Genomic DNA, 18,035 nt, shown 5'->3' on the forward strand with positions numbered 1-18,035 from the left:
TCAATAAATATTTTGGAATTGTATATTTTAGTCAATTTCTCAAAAGAAATAAAACTATAATGTGAAATAGGAGCAGTCTTGTTCAGTGTCACTCTCCAGGGCAGAACCAGATGTTGTCAGTGAAAACAGCTATAAGGAGAATATTTCAATCAAATATAAAAGTGAACTCTTAATGAAAAGTATAAGAACACAGAATCAGTCACTGAAAGACATAGTGTGTTATATGACTGAATAACAAAAAGCCGGGGTGCCTGGCTGGAACAGTCAGTTGGGCATCTGACTCTTGTTTTCCCTTGGGTCATGATCTCAGACTTATGGTATCCAGCACTCCATCAGGAGCCGTGTTCAGTGCGGAGTCTACTTAAGATTGTCTCTCCCTCTCCTTCTTACCTCCTCCCTACCACCACTGGCTATCTCTCTCCCTCAAACAAATAAATAAATAAATCTTTAAAAAAATAATGAAAAACAACTGTTCTGGATGTACTTAGGAAATGAAGACTAGTATGGAGGAAAAGAGCTATCATGTGAGCATCTCATTCAATTCCAGGATTCTTTGATCATCAGCAACCTCACTGAGAACTGATGAGAGAACATACAATGTCTTGGGAAAAAATAGCAGAAGAGATGCATTTTGATTCCTGTTGGTAGATCTGATACTAAACAATATAGTAGAGAAAACCTTGAAATTATAAAAAACCTAGATTTTAATGCCAACTTTCCTATTTTCTAACACTTTTGGCAAGTGATTTTATAATCTAGATCCCTTATCTATATAATGTAGATCAATGATTTTCAAACTTTTGCATGCCTATGATTTACCAGGTCAGCTGGTAAAAGTGCTTGTGGTCAAGCTTCATTCCCATCTATTATTAATTAGTAGATCTGGGGCACAGCCCAGGAGTGTGTATTGTTCTAATTAATTTACCTAGATTTTCTTCTGTCAAAATTTCCTGGCAAACGTTCTAAGAAAATTTGATGTTGGTCTCTTACAGGTTTGTCGTGATAATTGTATATGATATGAAATTAAATACACAGTATTCAGTTACATAAACCCTTATTAGTTCATTCTTAAAAAGATGCTTCATAATTTAAATATCTGAGATCTTCATATTTTCAATGTCAAGATCCCAAACTTGGAATTGGAGATTATACATTTTCTTAGATATCTTGTGGGTTCATTCCATATCCTGCCCTATGCAAGCCAGAAAGGGTCACCTAGGAAAATGCCCTTTGGATTTTTTGCCTTCTGCCTTTGTTTTAGTAGACTTAGAAAATTTTAAGTAGGTCACCAAAGCCTTAATATCATATTGGACTATCAGTTTGGTGTGTGTTTAAATTATTTTGAAAAAGGCTTTACTTAAGTGATAATAATAAAGACACACGGGGAAAGCAAAGGATGTACCTGCTCCATCCCATTTGTCTGAAATTTGCCAATGAGTCTCATATTGTTTAATAGCAAATCAAGAATTAAAAACATTGCACATTCAATTTTAATTTTCATTTAGGAATTAAGACTTAATGCTAATGTAAATGTGTTTCACAATATTTGTGACTCCTATAGGTGGCAAACATTTAATTTTTTTAATGTGCTGAGAAAATGAAAAGCAGAATAGTTTGTTTAGCATCGAGAGAACAAGCTCTCTTTCTTCCTATCACACCTGCTTGCAAGTCCCTCACCAAAGGGAGTTTCTTTAACAGCAAGTATTAACTAGGGAAATGAGAGGGGGAAATGTGCAGAAAATAAATCTTAGAGCTGTGAGTAGAAAATGATGCCAGCTTTTTTTTATGCTAAAACAATTTTGGTAGATATTTAACAAATCCTAGTTTGCTGTTATATCCAGTATTCATTGTGTAGTATTTGATGGACTTGATGAGTGGTTGGCAGATGCTGCACTAACAAAATTTTCTAAGCAAGACATGGCCTGCTATAATTCAGCTTAGAGACTACACAACAAACATTATCATTCTGGGTTACATTTCATCAGACATCTGAAGAGGTTGGCTTCATACAAGGTTACTGTGCTAGGGTGGTTCCTTCCAGAAGGGACAGTCATGCCTCCAGATAAAGTAGAATGGTACATAGTTTCATAAGGTCTTCATAACAGATTTCTGTTTTGCTCGTTAGGTATAAATCTCCATGTTACCCTACTATAGCATCGATTTAAAGTTGCAAGAATGTGAACTGAAGTGTCAGTTCTTATCAGAAATTGCATAGAAAGCATAATAACAATGGTTAACTTAGTAATGACTCCTGGGTACCTGGGAGGCTCATTCAGTTAAACATCTGCCTTAGCTCAGGTCATGATGTCGGGGTCCTGGGATTGGGCCCCATGTCAACTCTCTGCTCAGCAGGAATCTGCTTCTCCTCTCCCGTTACGCCTCCCAAACCCTACTTGTGCACGTGTTCTCTGCCTCGCTCGATCTCACTCACTTTCTCACTCTTTCTTTCTCAATTGCTCTCTCTGTACTCAAATAAATGGGTAAAATCTTTAAAAAGTAATAATTCTTTGATTCCCCCTGTCTTCCCTGAAAACACCAAATGGCTTTCTCTTCTTGGTTCCCATAGTGCTTGGTTTATACATGTATTTCATCCTGTATTGCAGTCCAGTTTGCATGTTGAATATTTGCACAGAGTTCATATTTTGCATTCGATAATAAATAATTTCAGGACAGAAACTATAAAAATATTGGTATTTTCTTCAGGACCAAGCAAAATGCTCATTTAGTAGGTATATATTAATATTTCTCTAAAACATCCAAAATTATGAAATTAGACAAGGCTGTGGTTTTCAAAAGCTTAGCTATTTCATAAATAGTGGGGCGCCTGGATGGGTCAGTCAATTAAGTGGCTCCTTTGCCTCGGGTCATGACCCCAAGGTCCTGGGGTCAAGCCCCCCATCAGGCTCCCTGCTCGGTGGAAGTCTGCTTCTCCCTCTCCCACTTCCCCTGGTTGTGTTCCTTCTCTTGCTGTGTTGCTCTCTGTCAAATGAATAAAAAAAGGTCTGAAAAATAAGTAAATAAATAAAGTACTAAATAATCCTTCTGGAATAAATATGACAAATTTAACATTATTAGTGTAGACAAATTTATTATTATTAGTGCAGAAAGGTGGCATCACAGAAAAACTTAGCCAAAATATATTTGTGTTTTTAAGTAACTTGGCACTTAATTCCATTTTTTTCTCCTTAATATTTGAAAAATTCCTTCTTTTTAGCATCTACCCTGTCACATATTTTATTTAAATATGCAGAATCAACTGGACTCTGTACCTGCCAGAGGTATTTTTTATTGGTAGAATTTCAGATTTCCCAGTTATATCTTGCATTAATTAGTTTGAGTTCTTTTAGTGTTTTAGGGAAAGATCATAAGAGTTGTTATAACTAATCTCTCCTGTGAAGTAGGACCAAATGTTTAATACTAATACCAAAGTTATAGTGATCAGAGATGTAAGCTCAAGGACTTTAAATGAATTTCTGATAATTCATTCCATTAGCTTTAATTCTTAAAATACTATTCATTATTTCCGAGAGAAGGAATAGAGTGTAATTTAAAATAAACAAAATGCAGAATAAGCCATTTTGTGATTTTTGTTAAATGAACATTTGTTAAGAGCAAACCCTGGGGTGCTAAATAATGAGCCTTGGTTCAAGAAGGATCACAAGGCAAGGGAAAGTGAAATAAAGGACCTCATTAGTCACAAGTTTTGGAGGAAGTACAATGCATAAGTCACTGGGCACATGGGGAGGTCAAGGCAGGGGGCAGGCAGAAAGGAGCCCCAGGACCTGAGGCACATGTAGTTTTTTTAGGGTCCGTGGGTAGAGTGCTTTGGGAGTCCTTGGCTAGGCCTGACAGGTCAGTTTAAGCTAAACAGAACCAGAGTCTTGTTAAGATCTGAAGAAGGGGAAAGAGGGAGAGACTTATCTAAGGAACAGAAAACGCAAAGTTGGGGGTGGGAGGGGGAGGGTAGCAGACAGGAAAGGCCTTTGATCCCTGGTCTTTGGGGAAGTCATATCAGGAATTCACAGTTTCTTATGACCCTGCTGGCTGTTATCTGGGACCTGCCCTCCTAAGAAAGGCTGGAGTCACTTCCAGGTCCCCACAGACCTCTAAGCCACACAAAATGGATGCTGAAGCAGCAATATTATAGAAATTTAGCTAGACTCTTAAAAGTGCCCTTTTAAAAAGGTCATTCTAAATATGACTTTATTTTCATAATTTCTAAATGGGATATTTGCATTGAAGCCAAAGACGTGCCTGTATCATAATGAAGATCATTTTTTGAAAAAGATTTTATTTATTTATTTGAGAGAGAGAATGAGCATGAGTTGGGGGGAGGCTCAGAGGGAGAAGGAACAGGCTCCTTGTGGGCCTTCAACGTACAGCTCCATCCCAGGACACTGGAATCAAGACCTGAGCCAAAGGCAGATGCTTAACTGACTGAGCCACCCAGGCGCCCCATAATGAAAATCTTTTAAGACAACTCAGTGCCCAGGTTAAATTAGTTAGAGTGATCTGATGATTTTGCATTGAGGAGGGGAAAAACAAAACAAAAAAAAATAAAGGCATCCAAGTTTAAAGCTATTTAGTATTAATGAACAGTAGGTTAATAAGACTTTCTTTTTCTTGCCCTGTTAGATCATAAACAGAAAAGAATGAGACAAGACGAGACAGAAAGAGCCACAGACTTGGGGGGAGGAGTGGCGACAGCAAAGTCTTTGGCAGCGTCAAAATTCTCTAATGACCAGGGTCAGTGTGTTCATACCAGGGTTGTAAAATTGAAGTGACTGAGTATCAGTGTTTCCATTCGCATAGGATCCAAATATTTACTGACAAAAGAGAGACATTTTGATTGAAGGAAGCAGAAGCTGAGGAAGGAAAAGAAAGGATAGAAACCAAACTTAACTGAGCACCTATACTGTGTAAGATACTCCATTAAGAACAATTATATATTTTAATTTAATCTAATAAATTTAATTTAATTTAATCTCTTCCAGCAACCCTCTCAAATAGATCCTATTTTGATTACCTTATAGATAAGATATCTTACTTTATCGGGAAGATAAAGTAACTTTTCCAATTCCAAACAGCTTGTAAAGGCTATAGGAATTCTAACCTGGGATGGCCTAACTCTTCACTCCATGCATCTAGCCAAGTTCCCTGTTTTATCTCATTTCACACTGATATCACTTTTGAATACCAGCATTAGTATCCACATTCACAAATGAGGAAAAAGCAAGGTTAAGTTGGTATTTTCCAGACTTCATTCTATTGGCAAATGCCAGCCTGGGATGAAGTTCAAAGTTGTAGAAGATGAATAAAGAGTCAAATAACAAAATATTAATGTATTTTCCATGAGCCAATCAATCTCTCTCTGTTTCTCTCTCTCTGTGTCTCCCTCTGCCTCTCAAGAATAATTCCCTTTGACTCTGGATCCTTTAGATATATTTTGGTATTAAAATGCTCTTTCTTTTCTCAAACACTGTTGAAATATAGGAGTGTGTTTGTTTGGTTGCTTTATTTATTCCAGTGTCAAAATTTGAAGCTGACGGTCCTGATGTTTATTATTAGTGTTTAACTTTATTCTTTTATAAAATACTAAAGTCTAGGAAACTCAATGTTTATTAACTTATCCCATTGTCACAGACATGGGAGGTGGAATTGGGACTCAAATTTACTTACACATGGCTCCCAAACCTGGTATTTCCACATTAAAATGAAGGTCCTTGGGATGTCTGGGTAGCTCAGTCAGTTGGGTCTCCAGCATGATTTCAGCTCAGGTTGTGATCTCAGGATCATGAGATCGAGCCCTGTGTCAGACTCCCTGACACTACTTTTTCATCAAATAATTGTGTGGCTCACACAGTTTGGAAGGAAAAGTAATTCTACAGGAACTTTTTCAGATGCATTTGCATTAATACAGTGCCATTCTCATGTCATTGAAAAAAAATGACATGACCTAATTACACCAAAAAATTATAAGTCATCATTATAATAGTAAGCTATTTTTTTTCTGTCAAACAAGGAAACAAACAAAAATTATGCATGTATTGTTGGCTCCAGCATGATGAATTGACTATATGATATGGTATGTTTATAGAGTATCTTATATGTATCAGGTACTTTGTTCCAGGTGATTTACAAATTTACTGTTACCTTCATTATCATCATTGCTACTACAGGATATTGAGACCTTAATAGTAAGAGGCCCTGAGTTAAGTGCTTCAAGTCATTCTCTTACATAATCTTTACACACATTTATAAAATAATATTGTTCTACATTTTACAAATAGGGATCTTTAGATTGAGGGAAAAAATGAATCATTTATTGCAGACCACGAAGCTAATAAGCCTTAGATTTAAGGATTTGAATAAGACGGACTTCTTAGCCCACAGGTTTAACCATTACCTTATTCTGTTGAGTCATAAAATCTCTTGTGTAAAATAGTACTTTTCACTTCTTTACATGATTGGAAGTTCTACTCCAGATTGTACCAGAAAGAATTAAAAGAATGAAAGTCAGTAATTATTCTAGGAAGTATTGGGGAACGAGGCAAAAAAAAAATAAAGTCAGTGGGGAAAAAAAGTACTGTATATGGGTGTGTATTTAACAACAGTAATAAAAAGAAAATCTATGAGCCTGAGTAAGTGACAGCAGAGACTCATTCTCTTAATGCCCAGTCATTTGTCTTCTGAGGCTTGGCTGTAGTTCATCAAGGTGAGTCTGAAGGCCACACTCCTATATCACATCTCCCTTGTTTAAGAAAACAGTCTCCAAATTCCTCATCCCATCCATCTCCCCAGTCTTCTGTACTTTATAGGCAATGGGAAATCACAAATTTGTGTATAGGTGGTATTTTTCTAATTTGTTTTGATTTGATTGATTCTTTTATGCAGAGAGTTGGCATGATGAAATATGTTAGGAAGACTTTTCTGGAGGTTGAGTGGCAGATGGATTGGAGAAAATAAGGTTAGAGAGAATTGGATAGTTTAGTTCAATAATCTAGGAAGGAAATAAAAGGATAAACCCCATGATTTCTGAAAGATAGAGGAGATTAGAGTCTAACATACTGAATTACTTTAATAAAAAATGGTTTACCGACTTACCCATGGAAAGATTGTCAGCTGCGCTCATCTGCAAGTTTCAATTCTGCAAGCCAAGATAACAGAACCCCCAAACAATGAGCTCTCCTGAATGTATATGTAACAATTAAGCTATATTACATGTTGTTGTTCTTGTTACTTTTCTTAGATTCTGACCAATGCTTATGAGGGGAAAAGTGTCAAGATTTACTATCTCTTGAGTTGAGCTGTGATGAGAAGTTAAACATATTTTGATGGCAGGTAGTGTAGAAGTTTCAGACACACACAGAATGCAAACCATTTGAATATGGACATTTTTTGTTACTGTTCTTTCCGTTGCGTGATTCAGTTTAGTAATGGACTCATGAAATAAGTTCTGAAACTCCAACGCCAGATCTTTGAGTATTTAAATCTAATTTCTGAAACATTTAACCAAGTTTCAATTTCCTGTCACCCTTGTGACTTGAAGGAAAAGGGAGAGGCCTGATGGGTCCTAGTGGTCTCTGGTACAGTGTGAATGACAGACAAGTGCTCATAAAAATGGTAGATACAAAACTGTCGCTGGGGGAAGAAGGTTCTGGTGAGGGATGGAGGGTTTTGTTTTGGTTTGGTTTGGCTGTTTGTTTTTTAAAGATTTATTTATTTATTTGAGAAAGAATGCATGCATGCATGATGGGGGGTGGGGCAGAGGGAGAGAATATTCAAGCAAACTCCCCACTGAGTGCAGAGCCCAACGCAGATGTGGGGCTCAGTGACATTACCCATGAGATCATGACCTGAGTGAGGGATGGTGTTTTTTAAGCAGTGCTGTATGGACTGTACACTTTAGAGCCCTATTAATGAATCTCTCTTTTTTTTTTTAAAGATTTATTTACTTATTTACTTAAAATACTTATCAGTGAGAGTACATGTACACAAGCAGGGGGAGCGGCAGGCAGAGGGAATATCGGGCTCCCTTCTGAGCAAGGAGCCTGATGTGGGGACTCTATCCCAGGACTCTGGAAATCATGACCTGAGCCAAAGGTGGATCTTAATGAACTGAGCCAGGCAGACGTACCTTTTCTTTTCTTTCTTTTATCTTTTTTCTTTTTTTTAAAGATTTACTAATCTCTTTAGATTCCAACATAGAGAAAGCATTGGCTTATAAACTTCCTTTGATAACTAGGCATATCATTGCAGGATATTTACAGTATCCTGTCTCTCATAATTGCAAAATTGAATATACATATCACTGCTTGGCCTACAAGTTCTTCTGTGAACCATCCCTATTCTACTTATCTCTCAGTAGTGACTATCTCCTGGCCTCAACACTGTTAGCTTTGATGTGTTCTCCCACCCCAGGAATATTTTGTGTTAAAAATCATGTCTTTAGTAAAGCTATAAAATGTAACATGGCAATTAAGATGTTATAAATTAATGTTATAAATTAAGATGTTATAAAGGTAAATAATAATGTGAGAAAAAAGTAGTATAGAATCTTAAAAAAAATCCCTCATTCACAGCGAGGTGGACGTGGGTTTAATTGGCAACAATACCTTTATGGCCTTGAGAGCATTATAGAGCTGTTTATCTCCTCATGTGTAAATATGAGGGGTTGAGATGAAGGGGGACAAAGAGATTAGATAATAAAATGTGAAAGGAGGACGGTTATTAAACAGAGAATTTTAAGACAGTGAAAGAGCCAGCAATATTAATAGCCACAAAGACACTGGGAGAAAGAATTGGGAAAGATGGGGCGCCTGGGTGGCTCAGTCAGTTAAAGCCTCTGCCTTCAGCTCAGGTCATGATCCCAGGGTCCTGGGATCAAGCCCCGCATCAGGTTCTCTGCTCAGCAGGGAGTTTGCTTCCCCTACTCTCCCTCTCTGCCTGCCTCTCTGCCTACTTCTGATCTGTCAAATAAATAAATATATAAAACCTTTAAAAAAAAAGAATTGGGAAAGAGATTATCTGTTATTATTACATTTTTTTAAAAAACATCTTATATTAAGTTCACACATTTATTTTTATTTTTTTAAAGAATTTATTTATTTATTTGACAGAGAGAGATCACAAGAAGGCAGAGAGGCAGACAGAGAGAGAGGAGGAAGCAGGCTCCCCACTGAGCAGAGAGAGCCCAATGTGGGACTCGATCCCAGGACCTGAGCCAAAGGCAGAGGCTTAACCAACTGAGCCACCCTGGCGTTCCACATTTATTTTTAAATTATAACCCCCCAAAGAGTTTTTATTTACAATTTAACTACCACCTACCTTCACAAAGTATGGAATCAATACATTAACTATAGTTCAATTTTCAAAACAAAGGTAAAGCAATACAGTAAGTTATGTCAGGCTCACGTGATATCACATAAAGGTCTTTTGCCATAATATCTGTATTAGTTTCCAATTACCAATCATCATGGAGTGAATGGCTGTAAGAGACACTAATTATCTTTCACTTTCCATGGGTCAGGAGTCTAGCAAGTGTTAACTAGGTCCTGCTCATGGAGTCACAAGAGCAAAATTAAGGAGTTGGCCAGTAGCAATCTCAAGCCTGTGTTTCATTGGATGAAGCTTTAAATGTATCAACATCATTTTCCATACCTTGAAACTTCTATTTTTCTCATCCTTTCTTTAAAAAGACGTACTTATTTATTAGAGAGAGAGTGTGTGGTCACGCCTACATGCACGTGGTGGGAGGAGCAGAGGGAGAGAATCTTTCAAACAGATTCCCCCTGCCCCACCCCAGAGTGGGGAGTCCAAAAGCAGGGCTCTGACTTACCGCCCATGAGATCATGCCCTGAGTTGAAACCAAGAGTCAGCCACTTAACTGACAGAGCCACTCAGGGGCCTCTCTCGTCTTTTTTCCTCGCCTTCCCCCCAAAAAACCATTGTGTTAATTTTATTATTATTTTTATCTATAGATCAAAGAGAAGCATTAGCCCTAAGTGATTTTGCCTCCCTCCAAATCAGCACTCATGTCTCCATTTTCTTCTCTCTCCCCCTTCTTCCCTCTTTCACTTCTGTGTGTGGGAATTACATGACTGCTGATTCTGCCCCATGCCTCATGTGTAATGTCAGTGTCACTCATTGTAATGGTTGGTGTGTACTCCTTAACAACGCTAATACTAATATGAAAGAAAGTAGAAGAGGGAGAAAGGGGAGAATGTTTATTGTTAGAATTTATACTGAATATTTCTGTATGTTTTCTCATAATAATTCTGTGAAGTAGCTCCATTTTACAGCTGAAGAACTGAGGCCCAGAGATAAGTAACTTATTGAGTTATTTTATCAAGATCACCAATGAATAGACATTAGAGCTAAACCTCAAACCAAAGTCTATTTTACTCCCAAAGCTTCAGCCTGGGTAATGTTGGCAACCAATGGGAGAGGGTTCCATGAAGAAACACCCCCTTTGTGTTCTCACCAATGAATGTGCACTGTATCAGTGGCTACAGGGTTGAATAAGATGCTTATTAAGGCATGATACCTGCAAGTTATAATTATGTTGCTCTTACATCTGTTGCCTCTCTGAGAAACACGAAGAATTTTATGAAATTTATGTCTATGAAATTTCTACAGTGCCTGTGAGGCACAGAAAAAATAAATAAATAAATTTAAAGGTAGTGTTTATTAGAAGATCAAAGTATCAAAAAAAGTTCACATTATCTTTCAGCCATATAACAGTTTCTTTAATGTTGAAGTTTAATAAGTTTTCATTGTTCAGATGATCAAAGCCTTGTCTGAAATAGTCAGCTATGCTTGCATTAATGAAAGAAAAAACTCCACTGCAAATCCTAGTCTCTTCCTCATGAGAATGACCTCAAGTGAAGTACCCCACAAGACAGTGTTTTGAGGTTAAATAGATTTAGGAAATTGCTCTATGTCCTTCTAAGAGATTTGTAATGTATTTGTGCATTATGAAGAAGTGAATTTCAAATTTGACTGTGCATTTGAATTATTGAAGTGTTGATTAAAAATGCAAACCCCATAGTCACTGGACTGAACTACCACCCAGGAGTGTTATGTTTTAACAATCACCTTATGTAATTATGTGGACAAGTCATTGAAGACCAGAACTTTAGGAAATTGCATACTAAAGGCCTTGAGAAGAACTACTTTAAATACAACTGTTTAATGTTTAGATAAACTTTCCCCCCAAACATGTAAGACCTACAAATGTCATTATTCTAAAATATATTTTGGGAAGGCTTATACTTTTCAAGATACTTTCTGCATTGATCATGTTTTTTGAGCTTGATTGCATACAATTATTTGCTAATTTCTCAAAGGCTAAATGCAAGCCAGTTGTATTATCACAACAAAAGTAGAATAACTATAACATTCTAAAGAAATTTTAGAGCCCAGTTGTAATTCAAACCTACAGAACATAAAAACAAGCATGTTAATTAGTGTACAAGGTTTCTCTGTGCCTCTGCCTACAATTCTTTGGGATAGGGTTTTGACTACTGATTTCTATTATTATAGTTGTTATCTTACTTTGCTACTATACTGTAGGCTTCTATAGAAAAAGGGACTCTTTGTAACCATTTTGGAGTCTCAAACAAACAAATCTGATCATATAAAAAATCAGGTGTTTATTGAAATTCTGAAGGATTAAAATATTTTCATAAGCAATGAATTTCATAGCCAATCATATTTTCATTATTATTTATTCAGAGATTTCATATTGGCTCCTTGTTATCTGTTGGCCTCAAGCTGGAAGGTACAGCTGATAAATGTCACCTCTATCTTCAAGGATCTTAATATATATTAAGCAGCTAGACATGCTTATACATATAAAAACATTGCTAAGTGATCCAGTTTTTATATGCACTGTACCTTTAGAGCAGGAAAGTATGACTGAGTGCATCTACTGGTGGAAATGACATTCTAGGGAAGGCATGAATAGCTGGTTGTCAGGATGTCACAGTGGAGAGAGACTTTGAGGAAGGTGAGGTGGCTGGCATACGTATAGGCATGGAATGGTAAAGGAATGTAGTGTGTATTCCACTAAGAGCAATACAGTGCCAGAATAGGAAGCATATGAAAAGAACTTTGCTCTAAAATCTGAATTGGACTAGATTAAGCCTCCTGTAGAACCTCTCTAGTTGTCATCTACTTGTGGAATTTATAAGACGTTGGGTTTTGAAGGCCATTTTGGTCTCCTCCTTACTGTCAGATCCCAAGGAAACAAACGGACTTGTTCAAGTTCAGAGCTACCCAGTGGCTATGGACTCTTCGACTCCTGGGCTCTGCTGTACACATGGAAAGGATTAGAAGAAATCACCGCCACCCCGCAAAAAGAAGCATAGTCTTACAATTAACAGTGTTTGTAGTTACTTTGAAAATATGTTTAAAATAAAGATTAAGAAGAGATGCCTGTTTAGCTCAGTCAGTTAGGCATCTGCCTTGGACTCAGGTCATGATCCCGGAGTCCTGGAATCAAGCCCCGCGTGGGACTCCCTGCTCAGCACAGAGCTTGCTTCTCCCCCTGCCCCTCACCCCACTCTTGCTCTCTCACTCTCAAATAAATAAATCTTAAAAAAAAAATAAATAAATAAAGAGGAAGAGAAAAAAGGGAGGGAGGAAGAATGAAAGACAGTATGGAAAGGGGGGAAGAGAAGAGAAGCAGACAGGGAAGGAAGGAAAACAGGGAGGGAAGGAGAGAAGCAGAGAGCACGGCAGAAAGGGAAGGAAGGGAAAGAAAATATTTTACCCTTGGTTAAAATGGAAACGAACCCCAATTGGAATACGCGGCCAGCAGTTCTTCTTCAAAACTGTTGAGGCTAATAAAGAAGATGAGAATTCCTCATTAGTAAAATATAAGATTTTATTTTTCAAAATAAGATCTTTTTTAAGGTACCCAGGAGTTTTTGCTAGACAGTTGTTGACTAGACTGTTAAAATTGCTTCGGGGCTTGCGGTACTCCTGTTCCTGCAGGTGTACGGGCCACCGACAGATCTAAGTCTTTGAGTCCAGATGTGTCACAGATACAACAGTTCTATAATTCTTTACTTCAGTTGAACTGCTTTTGCAATGAAAGAGCTTTCCACTGGAACGGAATTTTGTTGTAGTAGCTGATTTTCATAAGCATCACGAAGATCCCCAAACCACCTGTGAGTGCTCGTTCTTTCCTTGGGTTCCCACTCAGGACGTGATGAGTTTATTTTGTCTCTAGCTTGCCCTTTCAGCTTGCGTCAAAGTAAAGGAAGTTTCTCAGTCAGAAGAATTCAAGGGAATCTTTCTATCCCCTCCTTCATTTAATTTAACTACATTGATCTATTTTCATTTGCAGCTTTTACAAGAGGGCAGGACCTGCTCAACGAAGCACAAAGTCGTTCCCCTAATCAATGCTACTGCAGAGCCAGTGACTGCCCCAAAGGTATTTTATTTGTTTGTTTTGATTTTGTCAGGAAGAACTCAAATCCTTTGGGTCCAGTGATTTTCTCTAGCTGAAGCAGGGATGTTGTGTTAAGTGATAGGACATGCTTCCTTCACCTAGGGCCTCTGGACTTTCTATGAGCACTGTGCCAGCCACTGAGCTTTTGGTTTGATCATCTGAGGTCCTCAGAAGAACAGGGTGAGGGAGGTACAGCCCCCAGCGCACACACACACACACACACACGCACACGAAACAAAAATAAACAGATAACAAAAAGCATGCGTCTATTCTTTATGGAACAAAAAAAGATAAAAGGAGGGATTTGGGGAAACAGAGGACATAGCAAGAATTATATATCCCCAACAAAAACAAACAGCAAACACAATTCAGGAGCTTAATTCTGAACTCCCTTCTGTACTGTTCTATATTTAACCAAATATATTACATCATAGCAATTCCTAGGGATCATTTCACTTAACACAAAATTTCTTAACGTTTGGGTTAGATTAATCAGAGTTGAATGGTTTAGCTAAAGTCTTCACAAAATAGTTTTTGAACTGTCTTGCCATTTGTAAACAGTATTTTATATACTTCCATGAAATAAAAGTATTAACAAGTTTACATTTATTTTATTTCAGTCTAGCATTCATTTTCTGTATTTGTTGACATATACAAATTTATATTACTTTTGTTAGAATTTTAATTTTTACCTTAAACATATATTTATTTTAACTATTCTAATTGTCTTTTCTGTATTGTTTGACAGAAATTGCAAATGCCTCCTTGTACTGAATGTGAGGTGAAAAAAACCCCGGAAAAACAATTGACCAGCTTTGAAGGGAGGGCAACTAGAGAAGAAAAAATACTGTAAATATCAAGAAACTGTGTTAAAAACATCACTTATGATTATCTTCATACTCTTTTCAAACCACAGGCTTGATGGAAATACTAAGTTTTTAAAGCATGCAACTTTTTCACAATTTTCTGTAACTTTATATAAAGTAGTCTACAAATTTTCCAAGAGATTCCAGGCCAATTATGATCCTTAAGCAATAACCTAATTAAAATGGATATCCACAGTCATAAATAGTCATTGTCATCAGTAAATTGCCCAGCATCAATTGGTCAGTTCTGAACTCAAATGCAGTGAACAACATTTAATCCTTCTGGTTCATTGGGTATCTAGTTCTTTATGATCTAGTTTTGAATTCAACTGGAGGATGATAAAAATTTTGTGGATCCTTGGCATTCTTAGAATCCAAATTGCAACCAGATCATAAAGATTCTGTTCCACATTGGCCAATGGGAGTCACTTTACGGTTGGAATCTGTGCCAACCTGAATATATTGTTTATTTGAGGGTGTTTATTGCCATTCTTATTATTATTTTGAACCATGTCTAAATAAAGTCAAGACAATTCTGTCAGATTTTTAGTCAACTAACAGAATTCATTAAACATGTTTAGTATGATGTAGACAAAATATCTGGATGAATGACTGAATTTCTGACACAATTAACAAGATCTTTTTTGGCATTCTATAGACACATCCCTATGGTTGTCTGCTGGACATTACTCCAAGTTAGGAATTGAGTTCTTTGAAATGCTTGGCAAGATTTTGTGTGTGTGTGTGTGTGTGTGCGAAATTGGGTAGTGGAATGTGAGATGACAAGAGGGTTGCAAAACAGAAATATGCAAGCAGATAATACACATTTTAAAATGGGGAGTTGATGAAAGTAAAACAGCCATGTAGAACCAATGAACCCAGATTTGTATATTTTGAAAACAAATGTATTACTAAAACATGTCAACAGCTGTGATCATCGCTGAAGTTGGGTCTCTCCATAGAAATACCACTAATCAAATAAATGCACTCCTGAATCATCTAAAATGTAGCTCATGATCAATAGGAATTGATACATGAGTAATAGTCTGATAGATAGGATTGATAGCATCAAACTTAAAGACCCAAATTAATGCATTAAATGATTCAGTTAGGTTGTGTGCACAGAATATATTTGCTTCTACTGACTAGATCCATTTTGCAAACACATAAAGCATACATAACAATTGGTTTTATAGAATGGATCTCCAAGTTAATGTATTTGGAGCACTGCATCTTAGAAGATATTGTTAATTTAAGAAAGGAAGGGAGAGAAGAAGGGAGGGAAGGAAGGAAGGAAAGAAGGGAAGGAGGGAGGAAGGAAGGAGAAATGGAAGGAGGGAGGGAGGGAGGGAGGGAGGAAATCTGTAATTAATGGATGACCTTAAATTCTGATATATAATGGCACACCTTTGATCTCAGTGATGTAGTCCAAGAGTGGTTTGGAGGAATGTCAAACTATCATAAATATTATAAGTATTATTGTGATATAACCACGTGACAGTTATACTTATGGAGTAATTCAGTGTCATTTATCTGTATTTTTTTTTTAAGATTTCAAGCTACCCCCCCCCAAAAAAAAGAGAGAGAGAATTTATTTTATAGATGGTCCTTAGAGGTTTCAAACAAAGTGACCAGGATAGAAGAAAAAAAAATCAAGGTCCAAATTTTCCTCTGATGACTTAGCTCTAATACTCTTTTAATTCTATGAGATGGAGTATTGCTAGTTTCTGAGTTCTGTTCCTCATAATTTCCCCACTGTACCCAGAAACCCTAACCAGCTCCAGATTATAGAAGGAAAGCTGCTAATTTATTTTAATTTAGGTTCACTTCCCCAAACCCATCCCATGCTCCAATTTCCCTCCATGGACCCTATGGAAACTTAATCACCATTTCACCTTAGCACATGTTTTGAGGCAACTTTGAAACTAATAAAAAGAGAATCGAACTGATATTTTCTGAAATTTTTATAAGATGCTGAAAGATGAGAATTTAGCTTAATATTAATCAAATTTCAACAGTTTCACTTGTAAATTATTTTTCCCAAGCTCTAAATATCTAATATGTGACAATAATCAATGTGTTTCTCTTAATTACTGGCATGATCAAGTGGGCTTTCCATGAGTATAATGTATAACAGATATCATTATGCATCCTTCAGAGTTGACTGTGGTTTACGCGTTGCATTATTTGTTTCAAAACAAAAAAGTATCGTAGCAGAAGTGCTTTATAAATACTTTTAAGAAATATTATGCAAGTTCCTTTTAATAGTCAAAGCACAGAATTCCTTTTTTTTTTTTTAGTGTATTATGTGACTTTAATGAATGCGTTTTATTTTTTTCAATTCTTTAATTGCTTTAAAATAGCATCCAAAAGGTTTAAAATGCTTTACTTACATGTGCGGTTTTGTCCATAAAAGAGATGCTGTCTCTTATTATTTCTTTTAATTAACAGTTAGATAAATCGATGTTGTTTTTGAGGCGTTAACATTCATAGCCTAACTACCCTCACGCGGAAGGAAATATTAACTGACATGTTAAATTCAGGTAGTGTAATTCTATTACATGCCTGTAATGGTAAGCAGTAAAAGATTACTAAAGATTTGCAGAATATAAATTGACTCCTATTGAAAAACAAATATACTTTTTCCAATGGAATAAACTTGTTTTAATATAAGTACTAATGAAACTAACAAAAACATACTTCTCTAGTTATTTTAAAATATTAATCTATGCTATATAGCCATTCTAAGTTAGGAGTTCATTTTGGACTTTGTTTTTCCTTTTCTATGCATTACATTATATGTAAATTGGATGAGTGCCTAAAATGTATAAGGCCTGAATGCTGACTGTCTATCCAATGCCAACATGCCTCAGAAGAAAAGTGACTCATTCAGTAACTCATCTAGATGTGGTTTTCTGTGTGATCTTAAAATCTCTGAATACTGAATAGACTAGATGACTAACTTTTTTTTTTAATCATTCCTTAAGCATATGTTTAGCATTATAATGCTATTTCAGACACAATTCTGTTTCATAAAATATACGGGATTACAAGTCTAAGAGAGGTGAGAAGTAGACATTTACTGTTTTAGATTACAGTACAGAGAGCTGGATTAAAACAGTATCTGTTGAACTTTGCTCTAATGGAATCTTATTCTTATAGCTCAGGTACTATAAGTAGCATTAAAGGTCGCAGAGGCTGAAATGATTACTGATACCATAGAGTTAGTTGAGCTGGGCAGACCTAGAGAGTTAGGAAAACATAGACTTGTTTATTTAGGGGATGTTTTCTTAGTCATGTGTACAGTCTTGGATCCCCCCAAACTATTTGTTGGATTATGTTACATATATCAATGGTCAATGGTAAAGAATAAAAGTTACTGAAAGATGGCCTATTTTTCCTCAATAAAGATTTGTTACCAAGACTACCATGTATATCTTCCTACATCAACTAGTTGAAAAAGCAAATATTAACATTAAAAATAGTACTTGCTTCTGTGTATCCAGAGGTAAGAACTTTTTGGGAAATGTCACCCTGGGAGTGTCTTCAACCTCTCCTGCCCATCTCTCAGAAATCTTTCATTTTATTTAGGGTGTGGTTGTTTTTTTTTTTTTTCATTTTGTTATAATGGATGTTGTAGATTTTTATATTTTTTGTTTGCAAATGAGTTTCAGGTGTGCAGAACTAGCTACCTCCTCGAAGGTGCTGAA

General features: G+C 36.5%; 1 protein-coding gene across 2 annotated transcripts in view; it reads left to right on the top strand.

Moving 5' to 3' along the window:
- Positions 1-17,749, top strand: part of LUZP2 (leucine zipper protein 2) — a 455,081-nt gene extending 437,332 nt beyond the window's left edge. For both annotated transcript variants that reach the window (XM_082749119.1, XM_082749118.1), the window contains exons 11-12: positions 13,355-13,441; positions 14,208-17,749. In XM_082749119.1, the coding sequence (XP_082605245.1) occupies positions 13,355-13,441; positions 14,208-14,312 (192 nt within the window). In that variant the 3' untranslated portion in view covers positions 14,313-17,749. The remainder of the gene's footprint in view (positions 1-13,354; positions 13,442-14,207) is intronic.
- The last annotated feature ends 286 nt before the right edge of the window (positions 17,750-18,035 follow it).

Source organism: Mustela nivalis, assembly GCF_964662115.1.
Source record: "Mustela nivalis genome assembly, chromosome: 9".
In the NCBI taxonomy this organism is placed as follows: domain Eukaryota; kingdom Metazoa; phylum Chordata; class Mammalia; order Carnivora; family Mustelidae; genus Mustela; species Mustela nivalis.